The sequence below is a fragment of the Ascaphus truei genome, chromosome 14, assembly GCF_040206685.1.
Source record: "Ascaphus truei isolate aAscTru1 chromosome 14, aAscTru1.hap1, whole genome shotgun sequence".
Classification (NCBI taxonomy): Eukaryota; Metazoa; Chordata; class Amphibia; order Anura; family Ascaphidae; genus Ascaphus; species Ascaphus truei.
Window position 1 is genome coordinate 49,449,774 of NC_134496.1, and position 23,200 is coordinate 49,472,973.

The following is a 23,200-nucleotide window of genomic DNA, read 5'->3' on the forward strand; positions in this document are numbered from 1 at the left end:
GGGTGTGCTATGTGAGAAGGGATGGGTGTGCTATGTGAGAAGGGATGGGTGTGCTATGTGAGAAGGGATGGGTGTGCTATGTGAGAAGGGATGGGTGTGAGAAGGGAGTGAGTGTGCTATGTGAGAAGGGATGGGTGTGCTATGTGAGAAGGGGGTGAGTGTGCTATGTGAGAAGGGGGGTGAGTGTGCTATGTGAGAAGGGGGTGAGTGTGCTATGTGAGAAGGGGGTGAGTGTGCTATGTGAGAACGGGGTGAGTGAGTGATAAAGGGTTGATTGTGCTATGTGAGAAGGGATGGGTGTGCTATGTGAGAAGGGGCTGAGTGTGCTATGTGAGAAGGGGGTGAGTGCTATGTGAGAAGGGATGGGTGTGCTATGTGAGAAGGGATGGGTGTGCTATGTGAGAAGGGGCTGAGTGTGCTATGTGAGAAGAGATGGGTGTGCTATGTGAGAAGGGATGGGTGTGCTATGTGAGAAGGGAGTGAGTGTGCTATGTGAGAAGGGATGGGTGTGCTATGTGAGAAGGGATGGGTGTGCTATGTGAGAAGGGATGGGTGTGCTATGTGAGAAGGGGGTGAGTGTGCTATGTGAGAAGGGGCTGAGTGTGCTATGTGAGAAGGGATATGGGTGTGCTATATGAGAAGGGATGGGTGTGCTATGTGAGAAGGGATGGGTGTGCTATAAGAGAAGGGGGTGAGTGTGCTATGTGAGAAGGGTCTGAGTGTGCTATGTGAGAAGGGATGGGTGTGCTTGCTATGTGAGAAGGGAGAGTGTGCTATGTGAGAACGGGGTGAGTGCTATGTTAGAATGGGGTGAGTGTGGAGTGTGTGATAGTGAAAGGGGTGAGTGTGCTATTTGAGAAGGGGAGTAAGTGTGCTATGTGAGTGTGTCATAAAGGGGTGAGAAGGGGGTGAGTGAGTGATAGAGAGGTAAGTGTGCTATGTGAGAAGGGGGGTGAGTATAGAGTGTATGATAGAGAAAGAGGTGTGTGCTTTGTGAGAAGTGGGTGAGTGTGTGTGATAAAGGGCTGAGTGTGCTATGTGAGAAGGGAGGTAAGTGTGGTGTGTGTGAAAGAGAAGGGTGAGTGTGCTACGTGAGAAGGGGAGTGAGTGTGCGGTGTGTGATAATGGCGTGAGTGTGCTATGTGTGAAGGGAAGTGAGTGTGGGGTGTGTGATAAAGGCGCGAGTGTGCTATGTGTGAAGGGAAGTGAGTGTGGGGTGTGTGATAAAGGCGCAAGTGTGCTATGTGTGAAGGGGAGTGAGTGTGGGGTGTGTGGGAAATAATGGTGTGTGTAAGAAGAGGTGCGCGTGGTGGGTTTGTTCGTGTAAAGAGGGTGAGTGTGAGGGAGACGGGTTGTGTGCGGCATTATGCGCAGGGGTGCACCAAGATTTAAAAAATCCTCCAGGGGTACCTGTGCTCAGAAATGGTTGAGAACCCCATGTTTAGATATGTGGGTGTATATATATATAAAGCAACTGTAAATATTACTGTATGTTCATTTGCATGTCTTAGACAGGTCTGCAACCCTGTCTTTCCCCATTATCGCCCAGCATACAGCGCTTCCACTGCAGCAAGGGATTCTGGGAAATGACATGCAAATGAGCACTCAGTGCCACCTTTTGTCTCAAGCTCGTATTACACAAGCAAATCCTCAAGCCAATGCATGCTGTTTTAAACACAGCTTTTAAACAGAGGCTGGGATGAGATGCAAAGCCATTAAACCCACTCACAGACATGTTTCAACCTTGATGGGTATCATCAGTGTGAGGTTGGTTGTAATGGCTAAGCTTGTTTTGAGACTATAGACTAGGTAATCACCACAATTATTAAGGTTATGGTGGGTAAAAAAAAGTGACCAAAACCCTCCACTGTAAAGCATAAAGCAACTGTAAATATTACTGTATGCTCATATACAGCTATATGCTTATTTATACAGCCCCAGCAATATACTCAGCGCGTCACAGAATTTTTGGAGCCAAAAGTTCCAGCAATACGGCCCAAATTGTTCAAAATTCGCTATTTCACTTGTTTAAAACGGCAAAATAGCAGCCGTGACTTTTTTTAAATGATTTATTTCTAAGCTTCAGTGAAGTTCGAAAGCGTGAGTGAGTGAAATGAAGCGAAAATGCAAAACCCACTGACTTTCTAGCGTTAAAGCAGCAAAATAAGTGAAATGGTATGTTTTATTAGAACAGCAGAGAGGATTGGCGGACAGGCAGATATGCCTGGAAACCCTCACGCTCACCGGGTGTGGGACAAGTAAAAAAGTTTATTAAAGCTACGTAAAAAACATGTTGGACATAAGGGAAACACAAAACAAAAAAGTGGGTTCTCCTCCCACGCGTTTCACGCTGCTGTAGCGCTTTCTCAAGGAGTATATGTTTTATAGACTGTTTTTTGTTTTTATTCAACTCTTAATGCAATTTTTAATGCGTTTTACAGCATCCTTTGATTTCTATAGCAGGCTTTAGCCCGCCTCCCCAGCAGTGCAAGATATTTGCAACACTTTCCTGTTTGGGATAATGTGGTGCCAATGTTCCCAGCAGTTTGAGCTGCAAACTGTAAGAATAGATAATGTTACCTTAGTAATATACGGATACATTGTAGCTGCTGAGTTACACTGACTGAATCAGCCATTATGTTAGGCACACAATCAGGAATTTGACAGATTTATAACAGGAGCAGCAAACAATTGCAAGTTTGGGGGAGAATGCAGAATTGTCACAAAAACACAAACTAATAAAAAAAATAACAAAAAACATTTGGAAAGTAGAATTGCTGCTTTAAGTAAAACGGGCGAAACTCACCAAATTCTCTTATTCCCGCGAAAAATGAACTCGCCGCTGACAGACAGGACAGGGAGCCGAGATCAGACAGGAAGTTACACAGTGGGAATTAGCGAGCCCCTCTCCTGCAGAGCTAACACTCTAAATGGAACAATGGGAGATTTATGGAATAGAATAGGAGCGAGTGCGGCAGAGAATATATAGAAGGGCGAGTAAGGGCATCCGGGGCGCGGGGAGGCGGTGAGATTTCAGGTGTGAAGATGGGGAGGGGGTGGATTGGGAATTTGGGGGGAGGGGGGCAATGTGCTGTCTATGTGTGTGCATGTGTGTGTGTGTGTGTGCATGTGTGTGCGTGTGTGTATATGTGTGTGTGTGTATATATGTGTGTGTGTGTGTGTGTGTGTGTGTGTGTGCATGTGTGTGTGTGTGTGTATATGTGTGTGTGTGTGTGTGTATGTAATGTCCCGTGTGTATTATAGTGTGTAATGTCCCGCGTGTATTGTCCCATGTGTACTGTGATTTGTGTGTTGTCTCCCGTGTGCCGTGCCATGTGTAATGTCCCGTGTATACTATGCATGTAATGTGCCGTGTGCGGGGTCCTGTGTATATGTCTCACACCCGTGTGCTTGGCTCTCAGATGTACGGGCGGTACACTCAGGACCTCGGAGTTTATGCCAGGGAGGAAGCAGCTCGGATCCGGCAGGGGAAAGGTCAGGTCAAACCGGGCGGAGGAGAGGAGGAGACCGTCCGAGCGGCAGAACTGCGGGAATACGATGAAAGTCGGTGTGCCAAATGCAGAAGTATGTGAGAAAGGGGGGGGGGCGCAGAAGTATGTGAGAAAGAGGGGGGGATGCAGAAGTATGTGAGAAAGGGGGGGGGGACGCAGAAGTATGTGAGAAAGGGGGGGGGCGCAGAAGTATGTGAGAAAGGGGGGGGGCGCAGAAGTATGTGAGAAAGGGGGGGGACGCAGAAGTATGTGAGAAAGGGGGGACGGACGCAGAAGTATGTGAGAAAGGGGGGGACGCAGAGTATGTGAGAAGGGGGGGGACGCAGAAGTATGTGAGAAAGGGGGGGGACGCAGACATATGTGAGAAAGGGGGGGACGCAGAAGTATGTGAGAAAGGGGGGGACGCAGAAGTATGTGAGAAAGGGGGGGACGCAGAAGTATGTGAGAAAGAGGGGGGAAGCAGAAGTATGTGAGAAAGAGGGGGGGGGAAGAAGTATGTGAGAAAGGGGGGGGGACGCAGAAGGATGCTGTATTTACCGTGACTTCGCATGGCACCCCGCGGAGGGGTGTTACCTTATTAGGAGCAGCGAGGGGTCATTGATGCACAGGAGCAGGAAGGGGTCAGTGACACACACAGGAGCAGGGAGGGGTCAGTGACACACACAGGAGCAGTGAGATGTCAGTGACATGCATGGCTGTCTCTCAGTCAGTTTAAAGCTGTGTCTTGCTGTCCCTCAGTCTTCTGCGTGCACTCTCAGAAGCTCCTGCTGTCCCGGGTTGGGGAGGACTGGATATTCCTCATTCTCTTGGGTTTGGTGATGGCTTTGGTGAGCTGGGCCATGGACTTCACTATCGCCATCTGCCTGCAAGGTGAGCGAGGAACCCCTTCCTATTCCAAGAGACCCCTCCTAATCCCAAGAGAGTGACCTTCCCAATCCCAAGAGAGAGTGACCCTCCCAATCCCAAGAGAGTGACCCTCCCAATTCCAAGAGAGAGCGACCCTCCCAATCCCAAGAGAGAGTGACCCTCCCAATCCCAAGAGAGAGCGACCCTCCCAATCCTGAGAGAGTGACCCTCCCAATCCCAAGAGAGAGGGACCCTCCCAATCCCAAGAGAGAGCGACCCTCCCAATCCCAAGAGAGAGTGACCCTCCCAATCCCAAGAGAGAGCGACCCTCCCAATCCCAAGAGAGAGTGACCCTCCCAATCCCAAGAGAGAGTGACCCTCCCAATCCCAAGAGAGAGAGTGAGCCTCCCAATCCCGAGAGAGCGACCCTCCCAATCCCAAGAGAAAGCGACCCTCCCAATCCCAAGAGAGAGCGACCCTCCCAATACCGAGAGAGTGACGCTCCCAGTCCCAAGAGAGAGCGACCCTCCCAATCCCAAAATAGAGTGACCCTCCCAATCCCAAGAGAGAGGGACCCTCCCAATACCGAGAGAGTGACCCTCCCAATCCCAAAATAGAGCGACCCTCCCAATCCCAAGAGAGGGACCCTCCCAATCCCAAGAGAGTGACCCTCCCAATCCCAAGGGAGAGTGACCCTCCCAGTCCCAAAAATCCATCCCAATCCCTAGAGATATAACTCTCCCAATCCCAAAAGAGAGACCCCCACAATCCCGAGAGGGACACCTGCAAATCCCAAGAGAGAATCCCCCTCCCACACAGAGAATACCCCTCAATCTCAAGAGAGAGACCTTCCCAATCTCAAGAGGGAGTGACCCTCCCAATCCCAAGGGAGTGACCCTCCCAATCCCAAGAGAGTGACCTTCCCAATCCCAAGAGACTTTCGCAATCCCAAAAGAGAGGGAGACCTTCCCAATCCCAAAACAGAGAGACCTTCCCAATCCCAAAAGAGAGATCTTCCCAATCCCAAGAGAGAGACCTTCCCAATCCCAAAACAGAGAGACCTTCCCAATCCCAAAAGAGAGATCTTCCCAATCCCAAGAGAGAGACTTTCCCAATCCCAAGAGAGAGAGAGAGAGACCTTCCCAATGCCGAAAGAGTCCCATTCCAATTAGCTGCTAACGAGAGATCTCGATAACGAGAGTAGGAGGTACAGCTCTGTACTAACGATACACTAATCTTTATGTTCTAATGCGCGTTTCACATTTTCTCTCCCCCTTTTCCTTCCAACATCTTCCTCTCTCCCCATCTAAATTTTCCTCTCCCTTCTCCATCCCTCCCCCTCTCTGCCTCTTTCCTTTCCCACCCCCATTTCTCCCCCCTTTTTTTCACTTCCACTCCTCCTGCCTATCTCTCTTGTTCCTTCTCCCTCTTTTTCCACTCCCTCCTGTTTCCCTCCCTTCTCTCTTCCTCATTTCCCCCTCTCTCCTACCCCCCATTTCTCCCTTTTTCCACTCCCTCCTTCCTTCCCTTCTCCTTCCCCTCTCTTCCTCATCTCTGCCACTCTCTCCCCCATCCCTCTCTCTGTCCCCCACTCTTTGCTCTCTCCTCCCTCTCTCTGTCCCCCTCTCTTTGCTCTACCCCTCCCTCTCTCTGTTCCCTCTCCCTACTACCTCTCATCCTCCCTCTCTCCGCCCCCCACCCCTCTCCCCAAAACCTTTCTCTTCCCTTCCCCCTTCTCTTTCTTTCCCCCTCTCTCTCACTTCCATCTACCCCCTCCTCGCTATTTCCTCTTCCCACCTCTCCCCCTTCCCTCTCTCACCCCTCCATCTCCTCCCTTCTCTCCCCCCCCCCCCCCCCCGCCCTCCTCTCTCCCCCCCCCTGCCCTTCTCTCTGTCACAGCTCAGAAGTGGATGTACCAGGGGCTGAACAGTAATGTTTTCCTGCAGTATTTGGCGTGGGTAACATATCCCGTCGTCCTCATCACGTTCTCTGCAGGATTTACACAGATCCTCGCCCCTCAGGCTGTGGGTATGTGCGTGTCACTGTGTGTGCGTGTCACTGTGTATGTGCGTGTCACTGTGTGTGCGTGTCACTGTTTGTCACTGTGTGTGTGTCATTGTGTGTATTCATACATTGGTGAGTCTCACTGTGTGGGTGTGTCACTGTGGTGTATTTATCCCTAGGTTTGTGTCACTGTGTATGTGTGTGTCACTGTGTATGTGTGTATCACTGTGTGTGCGTCATTGTGTGTATTCATACCTTGGTGTGTCTCTCACTGTGTGTGTGTCACTGTGTATTTATCCCTAGGTTTGTGTGTGTGTGTGCCACTGTGTGTTTGTGCGTGTTTGTCACTGTGTGTGTGTGTGTGTCACTGTGTGTGTCACTGTCTGTGTGTGTGTGTGTGTGTCACTGTGTGTGTGTCACTGTGTATGTGTGTATCACTGTGTGTGCATGTCACTGTGTGCATCATTGTGTGTATTCATACCTTAGTGTGTGTATGACTGTGTTTGTGTGTGTTAATTTGTGTGTCACTGTGTCTGTGTGTGTCAATTTGTGTGTCCCTGTGCCTGTGTGTGTCACTTTGTCCATGTGTGTCGCTGTGTCCATGTGTGTCACTGTGTCTATGTTTGTCGCTGTGTCCATGTGTGTCGCTGTGTCGCTGTGTCCATGTGTGTGGCTGTGTCCATGTGTGTGGCTGTGTCCATGTGTGTCGCTGTGTCTATGTGTGTCGCTGTGTCTATGTGTGTCGCTGTGTCTATGTGTGTCGCTGTGTCTGTGTGTCGCTGTGTCTATGTGTGTCGCTTTGTCTATGTTTGTCGCTGTGTCCATGTGTGTCGCTGTGTCCATCTGTGTCGCTGTGTCCATGTGTGTCGCTGTGTCCATGTGTGTCGCTGTGTCCATGTGTCGCTGTGTCCATGTGTGTCGCTGTGTCCATGTGTGTCGCTGTGTCCATGTGTGTCGCTGTGTCCATGTGTGTCGCTGTGTCCATGTGTGTAGCTGTGTCCATGTGTGTCGCTGTCTCCATGTGTGTCGCTGTGTCTATGTGTGTCGCTGTGTCTATGTGTGTCGCTGTGTCCATGTGTGTCGCTGTGTCTATGTGTGTCGCTGTGTCTATGTGTGTCGCTGTGTCTATGTGTGTCGCTGTGTCCATGTGTGTCGCTGTGTCCATGTGTGTCGCTGTGTCCGTGTGTGTCGCTGTGTCCATGTGTGTCGCTGTGTCCATGTGTGTCGCTGTGTCCATGTGTGTCGCTGTGTCCATGTGTGTCGCTGTGTCCATGTGTGTCGCTGTGTCCATGTGTGTCGCTGTGTCCATGTGTGTCGCTGTGTCCATGTGTGTCGCTGTGTCTGTGTGTAACTGTATCCATGTGTGTCGCTGTATCCATGTGTGTCGCTGTGTCTGTGTGTCGCTGTGTCTGTGTGTAACTGTGTCCATGTGTGTCGCTGTGTCCATGTGTGTAAGTCTTGTTACATCTGTAGGTTCATGTCACATTACGCTCAACTCCCGTCCTCAACACCCCCCCGACAGGTCAGGGGTTCAGGATATCACTGCTTCAGCACGTGTTGCAGTTGAAGACTGAGCCACTGATTAAGCCACCTGTGCTGAAGCAGGGATATCCCTAAAATCTGATCTGTTGGGGGGTGTTGGGGACTGGCGTTGGGCCCCCCTGCGTTAATGTGTATCTTCCAAGTCACTTAATGAATCTCTGTGAGTCTGGGCCGCTGTGTGTGGGGGACGTGCTCCTCTCTGCTCCACCGCTTCTCCCCTTCTCTCTCCTCTCCCCTTGCCCCGTACAGATTGTCTGCTCTCTCCTCTCCCCCCTTTTCCTCCCCTCTCCTTTCTCCACCCCTCCCCTACCTTCTCCTCTCCTTCCCACCCTCCCTTGGTCCTCACAGGTTCTCCCTGCTCTCCCCTCTCCCCCCTTTTCTTCCCCTCTCCTCCTTTATCCTCTCCTTCCCTCCCCTCCCTTCTCCTTGCCTTCCCTCCCATCTCCTTCCCTCCCCTCTCCTTCCCTTCCCTCGGTCCTCACAGGTTCTCCCTGCTCTCCCCCCTTTTCCTCCCCTCCCCTCCTTTCTCCTCTCCTCCCCTCCCTTTTCCTCTCCTCTCCTCCCCTCCCCTCCCTTCTCCTCTCCTTCCCTCCGTCCTCACAGGTTCTCCCTTCTCTCCCAGGTTCCGGTATACCCGAGATGAAGACTATTTTACGTGGTGTTGTGCTGAAGGAATATCTCACCCTGAAAACGTTAATTGCCAAAGTCATTGGGCTGACGTGCGCCTTGGGCAGCGGGATGCCTCTGGGCAAGGAGGTAAGTCTGCCCTTCTCGTCTCAGGGGGACATGGAAGGGACCCTAGAACCCTGTCCCTCTCATGTTCTATTCAGAGCTAGGTGGCAATGATCATCAAAACCAAGTAGCATGATCTGGAACCATGTTCTGTTATGTGGTCTAGATCGAACAGTATAAAAATGGATATATTGTGTTGCCAATGGTAAGTCTATACAATCACACCAAGATATACTATACAGAACCCGCTCTATAATCGGTGCAGGACATTTGGTTACGGTTGTTTTGCCGCGACTCACCTCGCCGCCGGCCATTTCTCTGCCAAGGTAAGCCCCTAACCTTACCCTAAACAAACCCTAATCTTAACCCCAAATACTAATGCTACCCCCAACCTAAAAACCTTACGCCCTTACCATAAATCCATTACCCTACAAACCTAACCCCTTATCCTAAAACCCCCTATCTTTAACCCCCGACTCTAACCGCTAAAACCCATTAAGTTAACATACCTTATTGGCGAAACGTCCGACGGCGGTGAAGGATCCCTCTGTGCCAAACGCCGACGCTAACTTGGTCGCTGCAAAAAAGTGCGCAACCAAATGTCTGATTCTGCTCTAGAATATAATCTCTAGAATATAATCTCTAGAATATAATCTGACACATACAGTATATGATCTAGAACGGCATTTATTTGTTTGATCAAGATATGATACACTCGGCAAACTGTTTGAGAAGCACATTCAGTAATATCATCTAGAACTTACCTAGAAAATAATGTTAACGCCCCCACTCCTCTTTCTATTCATCCGCCGCTCTCTCTGCTTCCTCTCAGGGGTTAATCCGTCGCTCTCTCTGCTTCCTCTCAGGGGTTAATCCGCTGCTCCCTCCCAGGGGTCAATCCGCTGCTCTCTCTGCTCCCTCCCAGGGGTTAATCCGCCGCTCTCTCTGCTCCCTCCCAGGGGTTAATCCGTCGCTTTCTCTGCTCCCTCCCAGGGGTTAATCCGCTGCTCTCTCTGCTCCCTCTCAGGGGTTAATCCGCTGCTCTCTCTGCTCCCTCCCAGTGGTTAATCCGCTGCTCTCTCTGCTCCCTCCCAGGGGTTAATCCGCTGCTCTCTCTGCTCCCTCCCAGGGGTTAATCCGCTGCTCTCTCTGCTCCCTCCCAGGGGTTAATCCGCTGCTCTCTCTGCTCCCTCCCAGGGGTTAATCCGCTGCTCTCTCTGCTCCCTCCCAGGGGTTAATCCGCTGCTCTCTCTGCTCCCTCTCAGGGGTTAATCCGCTGCTCTCTCTGCTCCCTCCCAGGGGTTAATCCGCTGCTCTCTCTGCTCCCTCCCAGGGGTTAATCCGCTGCTCTCTCTGCTCCCTCCCAGGGGTTAATCCGCTGCTCTCTCTGCTCCCTCCCAGGGGTTAATCCGCGCTCTCTCTGCTCCCTCCCAGGGGTTAATCCGCCGCTCTCTCTGCTCCCTCCCAGGGGTTAATCCGCGCTCTCTCTGCTCCCTCCCAGGGGTTAATCCGCTGCTCTCTCTGCTCCCTCTCAGGGGTTAATCCGCTGCTCTCTCTGCTCCCTCCCAGGGGTTAATCCGCTGCTCTCTCTGCTCCCTCCCAGGGGTTAATCCGCTGCTCTCTCTGCTCCCTCCCAGGGGTTAATCCGCTGCTCTCTCTGCTCCCTCTCAGGGGTTAATCCGCCGCTCTCTCTGCTCCCTCCCAGGGGTTAATCCGCTGCTCTCTCTGCTCCCTCGCAGGGGTTAATCCGCTGCTCTCTCTGCTCCCTCTCAGGGGTTAATCCGCTGCTCTCTCTGCTCCCTCTCAGGGGTTAATCCGCTGCTCTCTCTGCTCCCTCTCAGGGTCCCTTTGTTCACATCGCCAGTCTGTGGGCTGCTCTGCTCAGCAAGTTCATGTCTCTCTTTGGAGGAATATATGAGGTACGTACATCAGGGGTGCGCCCTGGCACAGCGCGGGCGGTCTCTGGCAGCGCGGGCGGTCTCTGGCACAGCGCGGGGCAGTCCCTGGCACAGCGCGGGGCGGTCTCTGGCACAGCGCGGGCGGTCTCTGGCAGCGCGGGCGGTCTCTGGCACAGCGCGGGGCGGTCTCTGGCACAGCGCGGGGCGGTCCCGTACGGGGCGGTCTCATGCGCAGCGCGGGGCGGTCTCTGGCACAGCGCGGGGCGGTCCCGTACGGGGCGGTCTCATGCGCAGCGCGGGGCGGTCTCTGGCACAGCGCGGGGCGGTCCCGTACGGGGCGGTCTCTGGCACAGCGCGGGGCGGTCCCGTACGGGGTGGTCCCTGGCACAGCGCGGGGCGGTCCCGTACGGGGCGGTCTCTTGCGCAGCGCGGGGCGGTCCCGTACGGGGCGGTCTCTGGCACAGCGCGGGGCGGTCCCGTACGGGGCGGTCCCTGGCACAGCGCGGGGCGGTCCCGTACGGGGCGGTCTCTGGCACAGTGCGGGGCGGTCTCTGGCACAGCGCGGGGCGGTCCCGTACGGGGCGGTCTCTGGCACAGTGCGGGGCGGTCTCTGGCAGTGCAACGCGGTCCCTGGCGGTCTCCGGTTGGATGGAGCAGTCTCTGGCGGCGCGGATCAGTGTCTGGCAGTGCAGGGCGGTCTCTGGTGGTCGCGTCTGGGGCAGTCTCTGGCGGTGCGGGGCTCTCTCTGCCGGTGCAGTCTCTGGCGGTGAGGTCTCTGGTGGTGCGGGGCAGTCTCTGGCAGTGCGGAGCAGTCTCTGGCGGTGCGGGGCGGTCTCTGGCAGTGCGGGGCGGTCTCTGGCAGTGCAGAGCAGTCTCTGGCGGTGCGGGGCAGTCTCTGGCGGTGCGGGGCAGTCTCTGGCGGTGCGGGGCGGTCTCTGGCAGTGCAGAGCAGTCTCTGGCGGTGCAGGGCGGTCTCTAGCAGTGCGGGGCGGTCTCTAGCAGTGCGGAGCAGTCTCTGGCAGTGCGGAGCAGTCTCTGGCAGTGCGGAGCAGTCTCTGGCAGTGCGGAGCAGTCTCTGGTAGTGCGGGGCAGTCTCTGGCGGTGCAGGGCAGTCTCTGGCGGTGCGGGGCAGTCTCTGGCGGTGCGGTCTCTGGCAGTGCGGGGCGGTCTATAGCAGTGCGGGCGGTCTATAGCAGTGCGGAGCAGTCTCTAGCAGTGCGGAGCAGTCTCTGGCGGTGCGGAGCAGTCTCTAGCAGTGCGGGCGGTCTCTAGCAGTGCGGGGCGGTCTCTAGCAGTGCGGGGTGGTCTCTGGCGGTGCTGAGCAGTCTCTGGCGGTGCGGAGCAGTCTCTAGCGGTGCCGGGCGGTCTCTGGCGGTGCCGGGCGGTCTCTGGCGGTGCGGGGCGGTCTCTGGCAGGGCGGTCTCTGGCGGTGCGGGGCGGTCTCTAGCAGTGCGGGTGGTCTCTGGCACAGCACGGGGCGGTCTCGGGCGGTGCGGTCTCGGGCAGTGCAGGGCGGTCTCGGGCGGTGCGGGGCGGTCTCGGGCGCTGCACATGATTGGATATCTCTTCTCAGAACGAATCTCGTAACATCGAGATGCTGGCGGCTGCCTGTGCTGTGGGGGTCGGGTGCTGCTTCGCTGCTCCTATCGGAGGTAAGGCGTTGGAGAGAGAGTCTGAGAAAGGGGGGAGGCGTGGGAGGGGGGATACAGGGGGAGGCGTGTGAGGGAGGATACAGGGGGAGGCGTGTGAGGGGGGATACAGGAGAAGGCGTGTGAGGGAGGATACAGGAGGAGGCGTGTGAGGTGGGGGGATACAGGAGGAGACGTGTGAGGGGGAGGACACAGGAGGAGGCGTGTGAGGGGGGAGGACACAGGAGGAGGCGTGTGAGGGGGAGGACACAGGAGGAGGCGTGTGAGGGGGAGGACACAGGAGGAGGCGTGTGAGGGAGGATACAGGAGGAGGCGTGTGAGGTGGGGGGATACAGGAGGAGACGTGTGAGGGGGAGGACACAGGAGGAGGCGTGTGAGGGGGATACAGGAGGAGGCGTGTGAGGGGGGAGGACACAGGAGGAGGCGTGTGAGGGGGACACAGGAAGAGTTGTGTGAGGGGGAGGACACAGGAGGAGGCGTGTGAGGGGGAGGACACAGGAGGAGGCGTGTGAGGGGGGAGGACACAGGAGGAGGCGTGTGAGGGGGAGGACACAGGAGGAGGCGTGTGAGGGAGGATACAGGAGGAGGCGTGTGAGGTGGGGGGATACAGGAGGAGACGTGTGAGGGGGAGGACACAGGAGGAGGCGTGTGAGGGGGATACAGGAGGAGGCGTGTGAGGGGGGAGGACACAGGAGGAGGCGTGTGAGGGGGACACAGGAAGAGGTGTGTGAGGGGGAGGACACAGGAGGAGGCGTGTGAGGGGGAGGACACAGGAGGAGGCGTGTGAGGGGGGAGGACACAGGAGGAGGCGTGTGAGGGGGGAGGACACAGGAGGAGGCGTGTGAGGGGGGAGGACACAGGAGGAGGCGTGTGAGGGGGACACAGGAGGAGGCGTGTGAGGGGGGAGGACACAGGAGGAGGTGTGTGAGGGGGGAGGACACAGGAGGAGGCGTGTGAGAGGGACACAGGAAGAAGTGTGTGAGGGGAGGACACAGGAGGAGGCGTGTGAGGGGAGGACACAGGAGGCGTGTGAGGGGGAAGGACACAGGAGGAGGCGTGTGAGGGGAGGACACAGGAGGCGTGTGAGGGGGAGGACACAGGAGGAGGCGTGTGAGGGGAGGACACAGGAGGAGGCGTGTGAGGGGGAGGACACAGGAGGAGGCGTGTGAGGGGAGGACACAGGAGGCGTGTGAGGGGGAGGACACAGGAGGCGGTGTGTGAGGGGAGGACACAGGAGGAGGCGTGTGAGGGGAGGACACAGGAGGAGGCGTGTGAGGGGAGGACACAGGAGGCGTGTGAGGGGAGGACACAGGAGGCGGTGTGTGAGGGGAGGACATAGGAGGAGGCGTGTGAGGGGAGGACACAGGAGGAGGCGTGTGAGGGGAGGACACAGGAGGCGTGTGAGGGGAGGACACAGGAGGAGGTGTGTGAGGGGAGGACACAGGAGGAGGTGTGTGAGGGGAGGACACAGGAGGAGGTGTGTGAGGGGAGGACACAGGAGGCGTGTGAGGGGGGAGGACACAGGAGGAGGCGTGTGAGGGGGGAGGACACAGGAGGCGTGTGAGGGGAGGACACAGGAGGAGGTGTGTGAGGGGAGGACACAGGAGGCGTGTGAGGGGGAGGACACAGGAGGAGGCGTGTGAGGGGGGAGGACACAGGAGGCGTGTGAGGGGAGGACACAGGAGGAGGTGTGTGAGGGGGGAGGACACAGGAGGAGGCATGTGAGGGGGGAGGTCACAGGAGGAGGTGTGTGAGGGGAGGACACAGGAGGAGGCGTGTGAGGGGGAGGACACAGGAGGAGGCGTGTGAGGGACGATGACACAGGAGGAGGCGTGTGAGGGGAGGACACAGGAGGAGGTGTGTGAGGGGGGAGGACACAGGAGGCATGTGAGGGGGGGAGGACACAGGAGGAGGCGTGTGAGGGGGGAGTACACAGGAGGAGGTGTGTGAGGGGAGGACACAGGAGGAGGCGTGTGAGGGGGGAGGACACAGGAGGAGGCGTGTGAGGGACGATGACACAGGAGGAGGCGTGTGAGGGGAGGACATAGGAGGAGGCGTGTGAGGGGGAGGACACAGGAGGAGGCGTGTGAGGGGGGAGGACACAGGAGGAGGCGTGTGAGGGGGGAGTACACAGGAGGAGGCGTGTGAGGGGAGGACACAGGAGGAGGCGTGTGAGGGGGGAGGACACAGGAGGAGGCGTGTGAGGGGGGAGGACACAGGAGGAGGCGTGTGAGGGGGGAGGACACAGGAGGAGGCATGTGAGGGGGAGGACACAGGAGGAGGCGTGTGAGGGGGAGGACACAGGAGGAGGCGTGTGAGGGGGGAGGACACAGGAGGAGGCGTGTGAGGGGGGAGGACACAGGAGGAGGCGTGTGAGGGGTATTAAGTGTCTCCTCTCCTGATTTCAGGAGTCCTGTTCAGTATTGAAGTCACCTCAACGTTTTTCGCCGTTAGAAATTACTGGCGTGGTTTTTTTGCTGCCACGTTCAGTGCATTTATATTCCGTGTCCTCGCCGTGTGGAACAAAGACGAAGGTAAATGTGGTGCCACGTCCTGCGGGGAACACTGTGCGGAAACGCCTATTCAATGTCTGCAGCCGCCCGATCAGCACTATCCCGGTCTAATGAATAACCCCCATATGTCTGCTCACCCTCATCATGCGACTTCCACATTCTCTCTCTATTCTGCAGCCCCCGCGTTATACGCAGGATAGAAATGCAGCCCCGAGGTTATACGCAGGATAGAAATGCAGCCCCGAGGTTATACGCAGGATAGAAATGCAGCCCCGGGGTTATACGCAGGATAGAAATGCAGCCCCCGCGTTATACGCAGGATAGAAATGCAGCCCCGGGGTTATACGCAGGATAGAAATGCAGCCCCCGCGTTATACGCAGGATAGAAATGCAGCCCCAGCGTTATACGCAGGATAGAAATGCAGCCCCGGGGTTATACGCAGGATAGAAATGCAGCCCCCGCGTTATACGCAGGATAGAAATGCAGCCCCAGCGTTATACGCAGGATAGAAATGCAGCCCCAGCGTTATACGCAGGATAGAAATGCAGCCCCGGGGTTATACGCAGGATAGAAATGCAGCCCCCGCGTTATACGCAGGATAGAAATGCCGCCCCAGCGTTATACGCAGGATAGAAATGCAGCCCCGAGGTTATACGCAGGATAGAAATGCAGCCCCGGGGTTATACGCAGGATAGAAATGCAGCCCTCGCGTTATACGCAGGATAGAAATGCAGCCCCAGCGTTATACGCAGGATAGAAATGCAGCCCCGAGGTTATACGCAGGATAGAAATGCAGCCCCGGGGTTATACGCAGGATAGAAATGCAGCCCCAGCGTTATACGCAGGATAGAAATGCAGCCCCAGCGTTATACGCAGGATAGAAATGCAGCCCCGGGGTTATACGCAGGATAGAAATGCAGCCCCGGGGTTATACGCAGGATAGAAATGCAGCCCCAGCGTTATACGCAGGATAGAAATGCAGCCCCGGGGTTATACGCAGGATAGAAATGCAGCCCCGGGGTTATACGCAGGATAGAAATGCAGCCCCAGCGTTATACGCAGGATAGAAATGCAGCCCCGGGGTTATACACAGGATAGAAATGCAACCCCGGGGTTATATGCAGGATAGAAATGCAGCCCCGAGGTTATACGCAGGATAGAAATGCAGCCCCGGGGTTATACGCAGGATAGAAATGCAGCCCCAGCGTTATACGCAGGATAGAAATGCAGTCCCGGGGTTATACGCAGGATAGAAATGCAGCCCCAGCGTTATACGCAGGATAGAAATGCAGCCCCAGCGTTATACGCAGGATAGAAATGCAGCCCCAGCGTTATACGCAGGATAGAAATGCAGCCCCGGGGTTATACGCAGGATAGAAATGCAGCCCCGAGGTTATACGCAGGATAGAAATGCAGCCCCGAGGTTATACGCAGGATAGAAATGCAGCCCCGGGGTTATACGCAGGATAGAAATGCAGCCCCGGGGTTATACGCAGGATAGAAATGCAGCCCCAGCGTTATACGCAGGATAGAAATGCAGCTCCGAGGTTATACGCAGGATAGAAATGCAGCCCCGGGGTTATACGCAGGATAGAAATGCAGCCCCGGGGTTATACGCAGGATAGAAATGAAGCCCCGAGGTTATACGCAGGATAGAAATGCAGCCCCAGCGTTATACGCAGGATAGAAATGCAGCCCCGGGGTTATACGCAGGATAGAAATGCAGCCCCAGCGTTATACGCAGGATAGAAATGCAGCCCCAGCGTTATACGCAGGATAGAAATGCAGCCCCGAGGTTATACGCAGGATAGAAATGCAGCCCCAGCATTATACGCAGGATAGAAATGCAGCCCCGGGGTTATACGCAGGATAGAAATGCAGCCCCAGCGTTATACGCAGGATAGAAATGCAGCCCCAGCGTTATACGCAGGATAGAAATGCAGCCCCAGCGTTATACGCAGGATAGAAATGCAGTCCCGGGGTTATACGCAGAATAGAATTGAAGCCCCAGCGTTATACGCAGGATAGAAATGCAGCCCTGAGGTTATACGCAGGATAGAAATGCAGCCCCGGGGTTATACGCAGGATAGAAATGCAGCCCCGGGGTTATACGCAGGATAGAAATGCAGCCCCGAGGTTATACGCAGGATAGAAATGCAGCCCCAGTGTTATACGCAGGATAGAAATGCAGCCCCGGGGTTATACGCAGGATAGAAATGCAGCCCCGGGGTTATACGCAGGATAGAAATGCAGCCCCGGGGTTATACGCAGGATAGAAATGCAGCCCCGGGGTTATACGCAGGATAGAAATGCAGCCCCAGCGTTATACGCAGGATAGAAATGCAGCCCCGGGGTTATACGCAGGATAGAAATGCAGCCCCGGGGTTATACGCAGGATAGAAATGCAGCCCCAGCGTTATACGCAGGATAGAAATGCAGCCCCAGCGTTATACGCAGGATAGAAATGCAGCCCCGGGGTTATACGCAGGATAGAAATGCAGCCCCGGGGTTATATGCAGGATAGAAATGCAGTCCCAGCGTTATACGCAGGATAGAAATGCAGCCCCGGGGTTATACGCAGGATAGAAATGCAGCCCCGAGGTTATACGCAGGATAGAAATGCAGCCCCAGCGTTATACGCAGGATAGAAATGCAGCCCCAGCGTTATACGCAGGATAGAAATGCAGCCCCGGGGTTATACGCAGGATAGAAATGCAGCCCCGGGGTTATACGCAGGATAGAAATGCAGCCCCGGGGTTATACGCAGGATAGAAATGCAGCCCCCGGGTTATACGCAGGATAGAAATGCAGCCCCAGCATTATACGCAGGATAGAAATGAAGCCCCAGCGTTATACGCAGGATAGAAATGCAGCCCTGAGGTTATACGCAGGATAGAAATGCAGCCCCGGGGTTATACGCAGGATAGAAATGCAGCCCCGGGGTTATACGCAGGATAGAAATGCAGCCCCGAGGTTATACGCAGGATAGAAATGCAGCCCCGAGGTTATACGCAGGATAGAAATGCAGCCCCGGGGTTATACGCAGGATAGAAATGCAGCCCCGGGGTTATACGCAGGATAGAAATGCAGCCCCGGGGTTATACGCAGGATAGAAATGCAGTGCCGGGGTTATACGCAGGATAGAAATGCAGCCCCGGGGTTATACGCAGGATAGAAATGCATCCCCAGCGTTATACGCAGGATAGAAATGCAGCCCCGGGGTTATACGCAGGATAGAAATGCAGCCCCAGCGTTATACGCAGGATAGAAATGCAGCCCCAGCGTTATACGCAGGATAGAAATGCAGCCCCGGGGTTATACGCAGGATAGAAATGCAGTCCCGGGGTTATACGCAGGATAGAAATGCAGCCCCAGCGTTATACGCAGGATAGAAATGCAGCCCCAGCGTTATACGCAGGATAGAAATGCAGCCCCGGGGTTATACGCAGGATAGAAATGCAGCCCCGGGGTTATACGCAGGATAGAAATGCAGCCCCAGCGTTATACGCAGGATAGAAATGCAGCCCCGGGGTTATACGCAGGATAGAAATGCAGCCCCGGGGTTATATGCAGGATAGAAATGCAGTCCCAGCGTTATACGCAGGATAGAAATGCAGCCCCAGCGTTATACGCAGGTTAGAAATGCAGCCCCGGGGTTATACGCAGGATAGAAATGCAGCCTCAGCGTTATACGCAGGATAGAAATGCAGCCCCAGCGTTATACGCAGGATAGAAATGCAGCCCCGGGGTTATACGCAGGATAGAAATGCAGCCCCCGGGTTATACGCAGGATAGAAATGCAGCCCCAGCATTATACGCAGGATAGAAATGCAGCCCCAGCGTTATACGCAGGCTAGAAATGCAGCCCCGGGGTTATACGCAGGATAGAAATGCAGCCCCGGGGTTATACGCAGGATAGAAATGCAGCCCCGGGGTTATACGCAGGATAGAAATGCAGCCCCAGCGTTATACGCAGGATAGAAATGAAGCCCCAGCGTTATACGCAGGATAGAAATGCAGCCCCGGGGTTATACGCAGGATAGAAATTAAGCCCCGGGGTTATACGCAGGATAGAAATGCAGTCCCGGGGTTATACGCAGGATAGAAATGCAGCCCCAGCGTTATACGCAGGATAGAAATGCAGTCCCGGGGTTATACGCAGGATAGAAATGCAGCCCCGGGGTTATACGCAGGATAGAAATGCAGCCCCAGTGTTATACGCAGGATAGAAATGCAGCCCCGGGGTTATACGCAGGATAGAAATGCAGCCCCGGGGTTATACGCAGGATAGAAATGCAGCCCCGGGGTTATACGCAGGATAGAAATGCAGCCCCGAGGTTATACGCAGGATAGAAATGCAGCCCCGGGGTTATACGCAGGATAGAAATGCAGCCCCGGGGTTATACGCAGGATAGAAATGCAGCCCCAGCGTTATACGCAGGATAGAAATGCAGCCCCAGCGTTATACGCAGGATAGAAATGCAGCCCCGAGGTTATACGCAGGATAGAAATGCAGCCCCGGGGTTATACGCAGGATAGAAATGCAGCCCCCGCATTATACGCAGGATAGAAATGCAGCCCCCGCGTTATACGCAGGATAGAAATGAAGCCCCAGCGTTATACGCAGGATAGAAATGCAGCCCCAGCGTTATACGCAGGATAGAAATGCAGCCCCAGCGTTATACGCAGGATAGAAATGCAGCCCCGGGGTTATACGCAGGATAGAAATGCAGCCCTGAGGTTATACGCAGGATAGAAATGCAGCCCCGGGGTTATACGCAGGATAGAAATGCAGCCCCGAGGTTATACGCAGGATAGAAATGCAGCCCCGGGGTTATACGCAGGATAGAAATGCAGCCCCGGCGTTATACGCAGGATAGAAATGCAGCCCCCGCGTTATACGCAGGATAGAAATGCAGCCCCCGCGTTATACGCAGGATAGAAATGCAGCCCCGGGGTTATACGCAGGATAGAAATGCAGCCCCGGCGTTATACGCAGGATAGAAATGCAGCCCCGGCGTTATACGCAGGATAGAAATGCAGCCCCGAGGTTATACGCAGGATAGAAATGCAGCCCCCGCGTTATACGCAGGATAGAAATGCAGCCCCGGGGTTATACGCAGGATAGAAATGCAGTCCCGGGGTTATACGCAGGATAGAAATGCAGCCCCGGGGTTATACACAGGATAGAAATGCAGCCCCGGGGTTATACGCAGGATAGAAATTAAGCCCCGGGGTTATACGCAGGATAGAAATGAAGCCCCGGGGTTATACGCAGGATAGAAATGCAGCCCCGGGGTTATACGCAGGATAGAAATGCAGCCCCGAGGTTATACGCAGGATAGAAATGCAGCCCCAGCATTATACGCAGGATAGAAATGCAGCCCCGGGGTTATACGCAGGATAGAAATGCAGCCCCGGGGTTATATGCAGGATAGAAATGCAGCCCCAGGGTTATACGCAGGATAGAAATGCAGCCCCGAGGTTATACGCAGGATAGAAATGCAGCCCCGGGGTTATACGCAGGATAGAAATGCAGCCCCGAGGTTATACGCAGGATAGAAATGCAGCCCCGGGGTTATACGCAGGATAGAAATGCAGCCCCGGGGTTATACGCAGGATAGAAATGCAGCCCCGGGGTTATACGCAGGATAGAAATTAAGCCCCGGGGTTATACGCAGGATAGAAATGCAGCCCCGGGGTTATACGCAGGATAGAAATGCAGCCCCAGCGTTATACGCAGGATAGAAATGCAGCCCCAGCGTTATACGCAGGATAGAAATGCAGCCCCAGCGTTATACGCAGGATAGAAATGCAGCCCCGAGGTTATACGCAGGATAGAAATGCAGCCCCCGCGTTATACGCAGGATAGAAATGCAGCCCCAGCGTTATACGCAGGATAGAAATGCAGCCCCGGGGTTATATGCAGGATAGAAATGCAGCCCCGGGGTTATACGCAGGATAGAAATGCAGCCCCGGGGTTATACGCAGGATAGAAATGCAGCCCCGGGGTTATATGCAGGATAGAAATGCAGCCCCGGGGTTATACGCAGGATAGAAATGCAGCCCCGGGGTTATATGCAGGATAGAAATGCAGCCCCGGGGTTATACGCAGGATAGAAATGCAGCCCCAGCGTTATACGCAGGATAGAAATGCAGCCCCGGGGTTATACGCAGGATAGAAATGCAGCCCCAGCGTTATACGCAGGATAGAAATGCAGCCCCAGCGTTATACGCAGGATAGAAATGCAGCCCCGGGGTTATACGCAGGATAGAAATGCAGCCCCGAGGTTATACGCAGGATAGAAATGCAGCCCCAGCGTTATACGCAGGATAGAAATGCAGCCCCGGGGTTATATGCAGGATAGAAATGCAGCCCCGGGGTTATACGCAGGATAGAAATGCAGCCCCGAGGTTATACGCAGGATAGAAATGCAGCCCCAGCGTTATACGCAGGATAGAAATGCAGCCCCGGGGTTATACGCAGGATAGAAATGCAGCCCCGAGGTTATACGCAGGATAGAAATGCAGTGCCGGGGTTATACGCAGGATAGAAATGCAGCCCCAGCGTTATACGCAGGATAGAAATGCAGCCCCGGGGTTATACGCAGGATAGAAATGCAGCCCCGGGGTTATACGCAGGATAGAAATGCAGCCCCAGCGTTATACGCAGGATAGAAATGCAGCCCCCGCGTTATACGCAGGATAGAAATGCAGCCCCAGCGTTATACGCAGGATAGAAATGCAGCCCCGGGGTTATATGCAGGATAGAAATGCAGCCCCGGGGTTATACGCAGGATAGAAATGCAGCCCCAGCGTTATACGCAGGATAGAAATGCAGCCCCCGCGTTATACGCAGGATAGAAATGCAGCCCCGGGGTTATACGCAGGATAGAAATGCAGCCCCGGGGTTATACGCAGGATAGAAATGCAGCCCCAGCGTTATACGCAGGATAGAAATGCAGCCCCGGGGTTATATGCAGGATAGAAATGCAGCCCCGGGGTTATACGCAGGATAGAAATGCAGCCCCGAGGTTATACGCAGGATAGAAATGCAGCCCCAGCGTTATACGCAGGATAGAAATGCAGCCCCAGCGTTATACGCAGGATAGAAATGCAGCCCCAGCGTTATACGCAGGATAGAAATGCAGCCCCGAGGTTATACGCAGGATAGAAATGCAGCCCCAGCGTTATACGCAGGATAGAAATGCAGCCCCGGGGTTATACGCAGGATAGAAATGCAGCCCCGAGGTTATACGCAGGATAGAAATGCAGCCCCGGGGTTATATGCAGGATAGAAATGCAGCCCCGAGGTTATACGCAGGATAGAAATGCAGCCCCGGGGTTATACGCAGGATAGAAATGCAGCCAGAGCGTTATACGCAGGAAAGAAATGCAGCCCCGAGGTTATACGCAGGATAGAAATGCAGCCCCGAGGTTATACGCAGGATAGAAATGCAGCCCCGGGGTTATACGCAGGATAGAAATGCAGCCCCGGGGTTATACGCAGGATAGAAATGCAGCCCCACTGCCTGCCCTCAAATGTGTGTGTGTGTGTGTGTGTGTGTGTGTGTGTGTGTGTGTGTGTGTGTGTGTGTGTGTGTGTGTTATTAAACTTTTTTTAATTTAAATTTAATTTTAAAAAATCTTACTTACACTCCCCTTACACACATACACGCATATACACACATACACGCATACACACACATACACGCATATACACACATACACACACATACACACACATACACACACATACACACACATACACACACATACACGCATATACATGCCGGTTCTCCCTCTCTCTCTCCCCTTCTTTCTCTCCCTGTTTCTCCCCCTTTTAGAGACAATCACAGCGCTGTTTAAGACGCGCTTTCGTCTCGACTTCCCGTTTGACCTGCAGGAACTCCCAGCATTTGCTGTGATTGGGTGAGTTTCAATAGTGAGTCAGTGACAGAGCATTGCATCCTGTGATCTCCTGAGTCTCACCCTCACCTCTCTCTAACCCGCTCTCGACCTCTCTCTAACCCGCTCTCGACCTCTCTCTAACCCGCTCCCGACCTCTCTCTAACCCGCTCCCGACCTCTCTCTAACCCGCTCCCGACCTCTCTCTCACCCGCTCCCGACCTCTCTCTCACCCGCTCCCGACCTCTCTCTCACCCGCTCCCGACCTCTCTCACCCGCTCCCGACCTCTCTCTCACCCGCTCCCGACCTCTCACCCGCTCCCGACCTCTCTCTGACCTGCTCCTCACCTCTCTCTGACCCGCTCCCGACCTCTCTCTGACCCGCTCCACGACCTCTCTCTGACCCGCTCCCGACCTCTCTCTGACCCGCTCCTCACCTCTCTATGACCCGCTCCTCACCTCTCTATGACCCGCTCCTCACCTCTCTATGACCCGCTCCTGACCTCTCTCTATGACCCACTCCTGACCTCTCTCTCTGACCCTCTCCTCACCTCTCTGACCCGCTCCTCACCTCTCTCTATGACCCGCTCCTCAC

The 23,200-nt window shown here is 54.8% G+C and overlaps 1 protein-coding gene across 1 annotated transcript in view; it reads left to right on the forward strand.

Moving 5' to 3' along the window:
• CLCN2 (chloride voltage-gated channel 2) overlaps nucleotides 1–23,200 on the forward strand; it is a 111,356-nt gene that overhangs the window by 29,740 nt on the left and 58,416 nt on the right. The window contains 8 exon segments of the mRNA XM_075569437.1: nucleotides 3,423–3,585; nucleotides 4,251–4,382; nucleotides 6,258–6,386; nucleotides 8,527–8,660; nucleotides 10,478–10,555; nucleotides 12,108–12,186; nucleotides 14,592–14,717; nucleotides 22,545–22,629. Of these exon segments, the coding sequence (XP_075425552.1) occupies nucleotides 3,423–3,585; nucleotides 4,251–4,382; nucleotides 6,258–6,386; nucleotides 8,527–8,660; nucleotides 10,478–10,555; nucleotides 12,108–12,186; nucleotides 14,592–14,717; nucleotides 22,545–22,629 (926 nt within the window).